Here is a 14,005-nt window from a genome sequence, read left to right on the forward strand (position 1 = left end):
AGCCATTGGGAGAAGGCTCTGTCCGTCAATCTCGGACCAGATTCGGGGGCGTTCCCGCGATTTTTTCCCTCTCCGCCCCTCTGTGTGCTCATCTCGGCGGTGGGCGTGTTTTTTTTGTTGTTTTTTTTGTCAGGGCGTGTTCTCTCATTCCGCCGGGGGCCCGTCGACTTCTCGTTGCTCCAAGAAGTCCAGGTCAGTGCTCTGCATTTTTATTTGATATCCTGCCCCCCTCCCGCTGTCCGTGTGTGCCCCGTTCCCGCCCCCCCCCCCTCTGTTTCCGGCCGTAAATGCTTCCGCTGCCCGTGGCCAGGTCCCGCTGTGATTCTGTGTAGACAACGATTAAGTCTCCCTCCCGCTGAACTCGCACCGTTCCCGCCCCGCCCTCCCGCTGTTCATGTGTGCCGCCATTGATTCCATGGGCATGGAGGCTGGTGCTCGCGACCCTCTGGGCTGCTTGTGGAGGCCGGAGGCTGCTGCTAGTCCGGACTGCCAGCGCCCCCCTCCCGCTGAACTCGCACCGTTCCCGCCCTCCCGCTGTTCATGTGTGCCGCCATTGATTCCACTGCCACAGAGCCCCGCAGCGTCATCACGGGGACTCGGCCTCGTTGAACAGCCCGGTGAGTTTGCAAGGGCTGGGGGGGCTCCAGGTGTACCTTGTTTAAGTTGGTTACGGGGAGCTGGTTAAGAGGACTGTTTGTGTGTTGGTTGTATAGGCAGGGGTCTGGCCATGGGAGGCTGGTAACGGGGGCTGGTTATATATGAAGATCGGTGTCTGGTTACGTGGGTTTGGGATTGTTACGGAGCCTGGAACTGGTTAAGAGGGCTGGTGATATAGGCAGAGGTTTGGTTATCGGTGCTTGGTAACGGCGGCAGACAGTTTATACAAGAGTCGGCCCTGGTTATGTGAGCTGGGCCTGGTTACCGGGTCTCACGCACTGGGCATGGAGGCTGGTGCTCGCGACCCTCTGGGCTGCTTGTGGAGGCCGGAGGCTGCTGCTAGTCCGCACTGCCAGCGTGCGCCGCCCTCGCCGACCTTTGTCTGCAGAGATTGCGCCACGGGATGAAAACCAGCAGGAGGTGCAGAGCTGCAGATGCGCAAACCCAGCCTCCCTTTAACACATATAGGCCGCAGGCTAAAGGAGCACACGCCATTGACAAAGAGGCGTCCTAAACCCTCACGAGAAGCGGCGAATTCGCCACACCCACGACAAATAAATAAACAATAATATATATTTTTTTGTCTAATTTATCGTTTCGGTTTTTACTATTTTTAGTACGTTTCAAAGCATTTCAGTCTAAGTTTCATCAATGTCCTGCTAATAAAACTGTTATGGAGAAAACGGGCCTTAAAAAACAGAACGGCAAGGTTTTAATGTGTAAAGTTTCTTAAGTCGAAATCGGGACTGTGCTCTCATCCTTGTAACGTGCATCCTTCAGGTGACTGCTTGGAAACTAGCGGCTTTGATCAACTAGTCACAGGCCCTTTCAGAAGTGGTCTGGCGGCAGCGTTACTTCTCACACTTGATTTGAAAAATACGGAACAAGGGTCCAGACGTTCAAATGTCAATGAAAACCAACTTTAAAGTGTCAAAGCAAAATTGAACAAAGCAGTCTCATTTGCTTACAGCAGTTTAGTTAATTTTTTCTGTTGACTTCTGCACTCAAAGTGCCTGTAAAAGCGCCTTGAACCCTCAGCGACCGAGTTGCGCTATCTCAACGATAGACTACTGTTTTAAATATGTGCGTCCTCGTTTATAGATACTACATAAGGTGAAATGTGTGCTTAGCGTTATTAACCCTGCTTTAGCCTTCTCCCACGTGACTGGTGAATGAAAAGCAGGAATCATAAACAATGCAAGTTTCCGCATTTATGCGTGGAGTATTTCATTTTACCGCCACTTTCTGTTGCTGGTAACGCTGACATTTTTGCGACGTGATGAGGTAATTGATAACGTGCGTTACCACCACGATTACCGCATGTTTAGCGCATTTTCGTGCTAATCTACAGTGAGAAGATTGTTGTAACAAGCGAGGTGACACGTCTCGGTCTCATGTTGTGTGAGTTGGGGGTGGGGGGTGCACATGTCCTGCTTCACATCCAGCATGGACCACTGGAAAACAGTAGGCACTAGTGATACATTCACAAATTCGACATTTTTACTTCACATAGCGTGTATTTGTAGAGCGCTAAGTTGACCCCAATGTATCCCCCTAGCGCTATTGACACATTATAGATGTTTAGTGTTTCCTACCTCAAGGGTAGGCATGTTATCGACCTGTTAAGGATAAAATCCTGAGTGGGCTCTTCGGATTCTAAACTGTGGCCATGCATTTGGCCTCATTTCCAGCCAGCACTGAACACTGGACAGCAAAAGGGTCAGTTTCTAATTGTGAATTCACACATTTTGAAATGTATTTGCTTCGCATAATGTGTATTTGTAGAGCGCTGTATTGACCCCAGTTAGGCCTCTTAGCGCTATTGACACCTGGAAGCTGTTTGTTGTTTCCTAACTTAAAGCTGTGCGGTTTATCAACTTCGTAAGGATGAAAGGCTGAGTAGCTGTGTATGTGGGAAGCTTTGTGTGGCTGTGTGTGTGGGAGGCTGTGTGGGTGTGTGTGGGGGGGCTCTGTGTGGGTGTGTGGGTGTGGGGGGGGCTCTGCGTGTGTCATTTGCGAGACATAAAGCTAGTGGCATTGTAAATGACAATGCCATTTATTTATGTTAAAAAAACATTAAAAAAAATGTCAAGAGCAATGCCAATAGCTCTAACTTTAACAAAGGCAAAACGATTGCATTGTAAATGCTTGTCTTCTACTGCTATGGTTATTCTTTTACCGGGAGATTCCCACCATGACGATGGGGAAGATACAAGCATGTGAATCTATGAAAGATAATACTGGAGAACCATAGTGTACAGGTAAGTAACTAGTTTTTTCTGGATTCAGAGATTTTTTTCTTGAGCTGTACCCCTGCGTGCCGTTTGTGCCAGTTTTACATTGCAGGACCTACATAGATGCCTCCCATGTGCGTTGACCTCAGTTCTTTTTTTCCGCGCCAGCCTAGCACAGATCCGGTGAGAGCTACCCCTAGCCACTTTTTGGTTAAATTTTTTACAACGTCTTTTTCGAGTTGAAGACTCCTGGTGCGTCGAGGATGTCCCAGCGAAGGACCAGCTTCAAGCCTTGCAGTTCCTGCCACTCGATGATGTCGGTGACGGATCCACACCTTGTGTGACTTTGGTGTCTGGAGCGCAACCATGACCCAAAGTCGTGCTCCGAGTGCCGGGCCACAAAATTGAAGGTTTTGCAGGAGCAGTTCCTGAAAGCTGCTGGAGTCCCGGCGCTCTTTGCGTCACTCCCGTTTGGGGGGGAAGGTCTCGAGAATGGTTGGCGATCCCGCACTCGTAGTCATCTGGGAGATCTTCAGGTAAGTCAGGGAAACACAAGAAGTTGTTAAAGAAGCACAAGTGTTCTTCGGCTTCTCCTCCTCAATCGGCTGACTCGACGCGGGATGTGGAGGGTCATCGCTCGAAGGCTCTGTCTCCGGAGCTTACTTCTGAGATAGCTGTGTGCCTCCCTCCCCTTCTGGGACCCAAAGCGTCTCCTGCCCAGATCCAGAAGTTTAGTCAGGCCTTGTACCTCATATTTGGGCAGCCCGACTACACCTGCTCGCCATCGTGCCCCCAGAGTCGGTCGGGGGCCCTGGGAGTTTGGCGGCACCGGCCCAGGCTCCGGAGGGACCCCTCTGATCCAGGCCTGGAACCGGATCGACGCCGATCAATCTTACTCGACATTCCCAGACATCGCTCCCAGCATGGACCGTGCCCCCGGTTGGTGCTGACCCCATTCTCATCCCCAAAGTGGACATGGAGCTGGACCTACGTCGATCGATGTTGAATCAGGATGCCGATGGGGACTTTTGTTCTTGTGTTCAATTCTGGTGTACCTTTTGGACCAGAAGGTGAGGAAGAGGATTGGGCGGGCCGCTGGACCCTTTAACTGGTGAGCTTGAGAAACCGGACTGCGTATGGACCTAGGTGATGCCAGTGGTCTTGACACTTCCCCTGACACTGGCTTGCTTTCTCTCCCTACCGTCGCTACGGAGGAGGGAGCTTTCTATGCTGTGGTGGGGAGGATGGCAGAAGAGGTCCTCGGCCTTTAGCTACCTACGGTGGCAGTCAGGACTAACCTCCTGACAGAGGTTCCTCAGCCTGCGGCTTCCTCTTTTACAACACTTTTGCCTTTCAATGAAGCCCTCACAGACGTCCTTCCTGGAACTTAGTCCATGCCCAGCACAGGGGCCCCTGTGGATAAGACGATTGTCTGCCGCTACCACCCTGCTCCAGGTGACCCAGTGTTCCTGACCCAGCACCCCTCCGCTGAGAGCTTGGTAGTCAAAGCCTCTTCATCATTCGCTTCTGCTCCCTTAGATAGGGAGTCCAAGAAGCTGGACCATCTTCGGAATATGATGATCTCTTCCTCCAGCTTGCCGTTGCAGTTGTTGAATACTACATGTCTCTTGGGCTGATACTCCCATACTATCTGGGATGCGGTTATGCAGGGTGCTGCCTCAGTGCCTGAAGGAGGCCAGGTCCGTTCTCACTCAAGCAGTTGCAGACTGGAGATACGCAGCCAAATTCACCATACGATCTGGATACCACCGATTCACTGGGCAGACCGTTTGCCACGTCAGTAGCTGTTAGAGGCTACGCCTGGTTGAGGACTTCTGGCTTCCCACTCTTCCTTCATGGACATGCCCTTTGATGGCACTCGCCTTTTTGGCGACAAGGCAGACTCGTTGCTTGAGTGCTTCAAGGATTCTCGAGCTACGACCAGATTCTTGGGCCTCGTGGCTACCTCACGCCCACCTCAGTCTGCCTTTCGTGTCTTTGGAAGGGGTGCCCAGCCACGTCATGTACAGTCCAGCCACAGAGTCACGCAAACTGTCCAGCCTCTATGTGGTCGCTGACGTGGGACCCTGCCTCCTTGTGGGTAAGGGAGCCAGTGGACGGGCCCGTCCACCCTTTCCCCACCCTCTAAACATTCCTAGTCCGACGTTTCAGGCCCTTCAACGGGCAGTGGAAGGCAGAACCTGCCATTATTTCCTCATTTATTTTTTTATTTATCTATTTATACTGCGCAACTTATACCCTAAGGCGTCTAGGCGCTTGTCGACCAACATCCTGCAGCCACGAGGTGAAAAGTGCTGAATAATTTAAAAAAATAGAAACATACCATAGGTATGCCTTGAAGAGTCAGGTCTTTTGACCCTTCCTAAAAGAGATCAGGTCCTGGGAGTTTTTAAGTGTGAATTGCAGCTGAATCCACAATCTAGAAGTGACATTTAAAAAAACTTTTGCCACCCCAGTTTGAAAGTCTTGCTTTGGGGACATCTACCAACCTATGGGACGAGGACCGCAGCATTCTGGTTGGTATATACCAGCGAAAGTGGTCAGTCAGATATGCAGGGCCCTGGTTGTGCAATGTAAAGTGCCTTAAAGTTGATCCGTTTTTACACTGAAAGCCAGTGTAGGGAAAGAGGTGTGCCCACCTCTGCCAACTCCACCCCTCAGGTGTGGGAGGCGAGGTGAAGGACAATTCCGAGTCCCCGCCATCTTGAGGATGGGGGGACCTAGCCAACCAGGGACAGGCTCCTATCCCCCTCCCACTAGAGGGTGGCATGATATGGGGTGTACCTTCCCCAGGAAGGCACCCTTACTTACCTGTAATGCCCCCAAATCTAGTATTTAGGGGGCACCCTGAACCTTGTTTCCTCAGATCCAGCCTGACAGCAAGAAGAAAAGGACTGAACAGCCGTGCAGCCAGCTAACAAGAGGAAGACACCCACTGACTTGCTCCCAGCCCTACCGGCCTGTCCTCCCTCGAACCTGATCCTGCGAAATACCGGTGTGTCCTGCACCCAGCAACCTCCAAAACCCCGGAGGACCTGCCTGCCTTCCCTTCCAATGACTGCTTCTCCCGTGATGACAGGATTTGTTCAACTGAGACCTCTGGCAGCAGCCGGAAACCGCAAATCCAACCCACTCTGCACCTGCCGAATCCCTCCCGAGCTCGAGTGGAAAACACCACAAGGAGGTCATCCTGGCAATCGTGTCCCGAGATCCGGCGACCCCTGACCTGCCTCAAGCTTCCAGCCGACGCCTGCAGCCTAAATCCAGAAAGTTCCCCTAACCGAGACCCGGAGCTGGTAAGAAGATCAACCCCAAAACGCACCCCTGCACCCGACACCCCACAGCCTTTTGTGCCCAACCCAACGGTGCCTAACCAACCCTTAACTTTCCAACTTACCTCTCAAAGTGGTGTTTGCACCCAGAAGTTCTTTGTCTCTCTGCCTGCAGTGCATTTGCAAACCAGAGGTTCTCCATTGAAAACAACTGGGCACCCGACCTCGAAACAGCACTCTGTACCCAGCCGCCCTAGTGCCGCTGAGGGTGCACCTTTTATGCTACTTTGTTTCCCCATTTGCCCTGGCCTAAACCCTAGGAGCTTTGCTCCCACAACCCAGTGTCATGCTTGCCAGCAGCCACCAACCGGAGGCCCCCTATCCCCCCTTGGATAGCATTGAGCCTCAACACTCTGCACCCGGCCGCCCTAGTGCCGCTGAGGGTGCAACAACTGTGCATCACTGACACTGTGGCACCCTTGAGTCTAACCCCAGAACCTTAACTCCCACAGTCGATTACTTACCTGTGAACCGATAAGTTATTTTTCAGCATGGAGTTTTGAAATCTAAAAATATTCTTTAAAAAAGCACCCAAATAGCGAAAACGTATTTACTTAACCTATTTACAGGAAATGTCCAAGTGCTCAATCCAGGTATCCAGCACTGAGTAAGAAAAGTAATGTACAAAGTAACTTGCATATAATTTACTGAAAAAGCCTATTCATTTCAATGTACTGTTTATATTCCAAAAAACTAGTTTGGATTTTTTAAATCTTAAGATATTCTTTTAAAATCATATGAATAACCAAATCGTAATTACTTACCTGTTTACAGGAAATGTCCCAATGCTGAATCTAAATATCCAGCACTGAATTAGAAGAGTAATGTGAAAGTAACTTACCTGTAATTTACTGAAAAAGCCTATCCATTCCAATGTACTGTATTTGCCAAGTGTTGCAACCTGCTGCATCCCCTGTAACTCAAACAAAGTACAAGTTCTATTGCATTTTCAAACTGTTCCCTAATTCAGCAACTTATTACTGAAAAGTATTTTATTCTTACCTGTGCCAGGCTTGCTTGGTTCTAAAAATAAACAGTATATTTTTTGTATACAAAAGGAATTGGCCTAGAGATCAGTTCTTGTGTGTGAATTCATTTGCAGACTAAGTGTGTACATCAAATGCTTAACACTGTCCTCTGATACTGCCTTACTGTTTGACCACTCTACCACAAATAAAGAGTAAGGTTCTATCTATTTAACATCTGCCTTTCTCTGGGGTCACCTGGACTCTATACACACTATACCTCATTTTGGTGTAGTATAGATAGAGCCAGTTTCCTACAGATAACTGTGGGCCTCAGCACAGTGCACCCGGCCGCATTAGTGCCACTGAGGGTGTAACAAGAGTGCATTCTTGACCCTGGGGGACCCCTGAGTCTAACCTCAGAATACCAACTCCCACAACAAAGTACTTACCTGTTAACCGATAACACTGTTTTCCTCCTTAGGATAACATTGACTGTTTTTCTATGAAAAGTTTTTTAGTGTGGAGTTGGAAAATCTAGGAAATCCTTTTAAAATTGTACTAAATAACAAAAACGCTTTTACTCACCTGTTTACAGGAAATGTCCCAGTGCAGTTTCCAGGTATACTGCACTGTGTAAAAAAAGTAATCTGCAAAGTAATTTACTTGTCATTTTACTAAAGCCTATACAAAGTAAATGTACTGTATTTCCAAAGCATTGCATTCTCAGTAATCGTACCGCTGGCCCGCCTGCCTCGCTGGAGGCTTTGGCAGTGGTGGGAACTGCGGCGCTGCTCTCCGGGATTTTCTGAGCCTGTCTGTTTCCATCCCTGCCAGTGAGCCAGAGGCCCCCTCTGTCTCGGACTCTGCGGTGTCCCGTTCTCTAGACTGCTGCACTGGAGCCTGTGTCGACCTCCCTCCAACCTGGGAGAATGGATTGGACACTGTTGCCACCGCTGCCCGGGACCTGTCCAAATGGACGGCACGGCTGTGCTTCAGAGACCGCCTATCCCACTTTTGTCTGTATGGCTCCTTTCCCCTTCTTGTTCTTCCTCCGTTGGTTTGGCTCCCTGGTTTTCTGTGGACTTGGCACTCGTAACTTTTGGACTGGAAACACGTGTGCACCCTGCCAATTTGGGACCGTCTCATGTTGTCGCTCTTGTCCTTGGTCCACCATCTTGGGAAACAGCAGACATTCTACTGCCCTCCCTTGGTGCTGTGACTGACGATGGCTCCGACCATGATGAAGACATCCTGCATGGACAATGTACTGTAAGTACAAGTCCCTACCTCGCCCCATCTTCCAATCCCACGGAAAAAGAAGGCTCTGGACCAACCCTTCGGGCCCCGGTCGGCACCGCGACCACACTTCTGACACCCCGCTTCCAGGTTCGGCACCGAAGCCAACCAAAAAACCTTCCGGCTCTGTAAAGCCCCATGCCAAGTCTGGCACAGAGCTAAAAACTTTAGGGTCGAAGACAAAGTCCGGCACTGAACATCACCATTCGGTACCGAAAACCACCTCTTATCTGAAAACACCAACCCCGAAACCCCAAAACCGTTGGCACTGAAACATTTGGCTCCGAAACAGACTGAGACACCAATGTCACAGAAAAACCATATTTCCAGTGATCGGCTCCAAACATCGGACCCGAAACAGACCATTTTGGTCATACATCCAAAAACTGGACATATTACCACCAAAGTGACTTTAAAAAGGGGAGCTAATACTGAAGAGGAACATCAAATTCCATTAAAGAAGAGACATGTTGGGACAAAGCCTGCCCCTCCTCCTCTCCCTCTCACTTCACTACCTTTACCTCAGTCTCTGCCTGTGCCAACTTCACCTGAGAACTCACCACCATATATACCTAACAATCAGGGTGACGGGATGAAGATGATACTAATGATTATACTCCTGGGTGAGTGGGATGACTATAACACGGATTCGCCCACAGACAATTTGCCTGACGACAGTGTAGGATATATTGAATTGCTAACCAGGGCTACCAATTACCATGGGGTCCAGCCCCATGAAGAGTCCCTTGAAGAGGACTTCCTTTTTCAGACATTAAATAGCACCCAGAAATCAACACACGTTGCCCATGTTGATAGGAATGACCAGACATGTAGATGACATTTTTAAGGATCCTGTCAGGGCGCATATCCTTACCCCGAGGGTGGATAAAAAAATACAAGCCTGTTCCATCTGATCCAGTCTACATAAAAGGCCAGTTACCCTTAGACTCATTAGTTGTCTCTAATGCACGTAAGAGGGCAAACTTCCAGACTACTGGAGATGCACCACCCTCAGATAGTCAAAACTCTTTGATGCTTCAGGGAAAAGGGTAGCCTCCCAGGCAGCTAACTTCTGGCGCATATGTAACACACAAGCGCTACTAGCCAGATATTACCATGCGCATTGGGATGAAGTGGAACAACTTATCCAATTTCTACCCCAACAACATAAAGCTAAAGCGCAAGACTTGGTACATGAGGGATAACTAATTTCCAATAATCAAATTAGTAACTGCCTAGATGCTGCTGATACAGCTGCCAGAGCGGTGAACACTAGTGTCCTTTTAAGAAGGCACGCCTAGCTATGAATGTCAGGGTTCAAACCGGAGGTCCATAACTCAATATTTAACACACCATTCGATAAAGAACATCTGTTTGGGCCGGTGGTGGATTCTTCCCTTGAGAAGATGAAGAAATATACCGAAGTGGCCAAGTCAATGGGAGCCCTTCAGTCTCCGCAAGGCCGTGGTTCCTTTTAACGCTCCTTTTATAGAGCAGGTTCCAAAACCACTTTCTCGGACACTGCATTACCTATAAGGGCAATAACCAACCCTCAGGTTCTAAAACTTACTTCAGAGGTGGTTATAGACTTAACGGCAAGGGCAGGGTTAGAGGTTCCAACACACGTACCTCCCCCTCCAATACAATGCAGTGACCTGCCCATAGTTCCCCCCAACCACTTGACACCTGTGGGGAGAAGACTGTCACAATTTCTACCAAAGTGGCAGTCAATAGCAACAGACAAGTGGGTTCCTCAAATTATCCATTCTGGTTACTGCCTGGAGTTCATCAACACTCCTCCAAACATTCCCCCAAAGTCGCAGAAACTTTCACCGGATCACCTATAGCTTCTCAAACAAGAGGTACAATCCCTACTACTCAAACAAGCTATAGAGCCCGTACCACCACAACATCAATGGTCCGGCGTCTACTCCTTTTACTTCCTAATTCCCAAAAAGGATGGCTCTCTCAGACCAATATTAGATTTCAGAGGACTAAATCTTTACATACAGTCAGACCATTTCCACATGATAACACTTAAACAAGTTCTACCTATTTTGCAAAAGGGTGACTTTCTTTCTACTCAAAGACGCCTACTTTAATATCATCCGGCTCACCGCAAATTTCTCAGGTTCGTGGTAGCAGGCCAACACACCAGTTCAAAGTACTCCCATTCGGAGTCACCACTGCCCCCAGAGTCTTCACAAAATTTCTGGCGGTAGTAGCTGCGCATCTAAGAAGATATACATGTCTTCCCCTATCTGGGTGACTGGCTCATCAAAGCCGGCATATACAAACAATGCCGCAACCATTCTTCCGTAACTATTCAGTTACTTCACCGCCTAGGGTTTACAGTCAATGTGTTAAAATCACATCTTCATCCAAACCAAATCTAGGACTACCTAGGAGCCACTCTGAATACTCAAAGTGTCCCACTTAGCCCAAGACATCTGGAGGTGGGCTATTCACCACAATATCTATCTCCTAGTGGAACACCTCCCAGGAGTCAGCAGTCAGATTGCGGACCTCCTCAGCAGGCAGAGGTATCAAATACACAAATGGGAACTTTACCCTGAAGTTCTCCACCTATACTTCCAAGCTTGGAGAGTCCCTCACATAGATTTGTTTGCAACACCCCAAAATGCCAAAGCTTCACCTCCAGGTATCCACACCCATTGTCCAAAGGCAATGCTCTATGGATGAACTGGTCAGGGATATTTGCTTACACTTTTCCATCTCTCCCACTCATTCCATCAGTGGTTCAGAAACTCAGACAAACATCACTCACACTAATACTGGTAGCTCCAACATGGGCACATCAACCCTTGGTTCTCAAATCTGTTGGAACTCTCTCTGGTACCACAGCAAAAATTACAATTAACTCCCAGTCTCCTCACACAGAGCGATGGAGAAATCAAACTCCCAGATCCCAAATAATTAAACCTCGTAATCTGGCTCCTGAAGTCAGAGTTTGGATATCTGAACCTACCATTAGACTGTATGAACATCATTAAGTAAGTTAGAGCCCCTACCACAAGAGCCTGCTATGTAACCAAATGGAAGCGATTTGTTATCTATTGCAATAACATCAACCCTCTGGATGCTTCCATACAAAACATTATCTGCTACCTGTTACATTTACAGCAGTTGTCGTTGGGCTATATATCCATCAGACTGCATCTTGCTGCATTTGCAGCCTGTCTTCAAAATAGACAACATATATCGCTCTCTAGAGTGCCTGTAATGAAAGCATTTATGGAAGGACTAAAAAGAGTTAAAGCACCAAGACTTCCACCTGCCCCTGTGTGGAATATTAATGTAGTCCTCAGTAGGCTCATGGGCCCACCATTCAAACCCATGCACAGATCTGAGCTACAGTTAATTACTTGGAAAACAGCTTTCCTCATTGCAATAACTTCATTAAGGAGAGTCGGTGAACTTCAGGCACTAACAATATAAGAACCCTTTTTCCATCTACACAAAGATAAAGTAGCTCTTCGTACCAATCCTAAATTCCTACCTAAGGTAGGATCTGCATTTCACATTAATCAGTCGGTTGAATTACCTGTCTTCTTTCCTCAGCCCGACTCTGTTGTAGAAAGAGCCCTACTCACCTTAGATGTAAGAAGAGCACTGTTGTATTACATTGAAAGAACTACATCATTTCGTAAGACCAAACAACTTTTTGTTGCTTTGGCACCACCTCATAAAGGCAATCCCATATCCAAATCAGATAATGATAGATGGATTGTTAAATGTATCCAGATTTGCTATGCAAATGCCAAAAAGACTTTAATGGTTCCTCCTAGAGCACATTTCACTCGTAAGCTAGGAGCTACTATGGCTTTCTTAGGCAACATCCCTATTACTGACACTTGCAAAGCTGCAGCTTGGTCCACACCACACACATTAACCAAACACTGTTGTGTAGATGTGTTAGTCAGACAACAGGCTAATGTGGGCCAAGCAGTACTTAACACACTATTTCAGACAACTTCATCAGTTAGAGGATATCCACCACTTAGGGGAGGCTGCTATATAGTCTATGCATAAGCAGGTAATCTACAGCTCACATGCCTCGAATGGAAAATGCTACTTACCCAGTATGCATCTATTCTTGGCATGTAGAATCTCAAACGCCCACCCACCTCTTCCTGTTGTTCTCTTGATACTATTCATACGTACACATGGCCATCTCTATTCTTTACTACTACTCTATTCTCTCACCCTCTGCGGAAAAACAATCTGAAGATGGAGTCGATGACCATGCGCACCCTCGCCGAAAGGCGTAGTCTCCTACCTCGTGACTAGGAAGACTTCTTTGAAGAAAAACTAAGTGCAAACATCCGGACCCAACACTAGTTGGCGATCTATGCATAAGCATGATATTCAACTGCTCTACATGCCAAGAACAGATGCAAACTGGGTCAGTAGCATTTTCCTTAGTAGTTTACGTAGAAACACAGGAGAAAGATTTTCCTTTAGTGAAATTGAATCTTTTATTTTTGATGTGAGTTTTGCTGCTTCAAGTCTACCTCTGATTTTATAAACTTAACAAAAATAGCTCATTTAGTTTGTGTACAATTTTGTGGTTGCAGGTGTCCAGTTCATGTGGGACTGTTGTTGTGAATCTCTAAAGAAAACAAAAAAAGAGACTGGTTCTGGATGCATTCTTGCACATTGTATGGGTCTTGGAAAGACTTTGCAAGTAAGTTTTGCTTTATTAAATGTTATCTGCACAGAATCATACTTTTTCTATCTTTTCTACTTTGTTACAAATGGATCCTCAATACATTAATTTTAGCTTTCCTTTTCGTTTCCTTCATAGTTACTACTCCTCATCTCTTCAAACACTGTATTTTTCTTGTAATTCATAAGTCCTTTTGTATTTCTAGAACTGTGTGCAATGAACTATGGCTGTATTTATAGCTCTCCTGGGTTTCATATTTTCTTCTCCAACACTAGCATGAATGAGGTTTCTCTTTTTTTATCTAGATTTGCATGCATAAACTGTTTGCCTGGGAATGAATACCTCTTCATCTTGTATTACTTTTCCAAGAAGGACTCTTTTATCCCTACTGCACAACCCCTATCTAACACCTGTTTATGTCTTGTCCAGTCTTTGGTGTTTTATTCCTATGATCTGGGTAAGAAATGAGAGTACCCAGATCCTTTCTTTAGGATGAAAACTATATGCTTTGAAAATGGCATTCTGAAAACTCGAACATTAAGGGACAATTAAATTTTCGTCTTGCTTATCTTCTGTCGAATTAGTTTTAAAAACAATATTTTGCAAGTATGGAAAATTGTGGTTGCAGTTATTTCTTAATTTTGTTCTGCATCTGTTAGCAAGCCTTCGGCGGTCAATCAATTAATCAATCATTTGTAAAGCGCACTACATACCCGCGGGGGTCTCAAGGCGCTGGGGGCGTTACTGATCGAACAGCCAGGTCTTGAGTATCCTCCTGAAGGAGTGGGCAGGTCTTGATCTTCCTGG

The 14,005-nt window shown here is 47.2% G+C and overlaps 1 protein-coding gene across 1 annotated transcript in view; it reads left to right on the forward strand.

Annotated features, from left to right (window-relative positions):
• Positions 1-14,005, forward strand: part of ATRX (ATRX chromatin remodeler) — a 1,815,989-nt gene that overhangs the window by 822,885 nt on the left and 979,099 nt on the right. The window contains exon 19 of the mRNA XM_078688830.1: positions 13,107-13,216. Coding sequence (XP_078544956.1) covers positions 13,107-13,216 — 110 coding nt within the window. The remainder of the gene's footprint in view (positions 1-13,106; positions 13,217-14,005) is intronic.

This window comes from Lissotriton helveticus, chromosome 4_1, assembly GCF_964261635.1.
Source record: "Lissotriton helveticus chromosome 4_1, aLisHel1.1, whole genome shotgun sequence".
Lineage (NCBI taxonomy): Eukaryota > Metazoa > Chordata > Amphibia > Caudata > Salamandridae > Lissotriton > Lissotriton helveticus.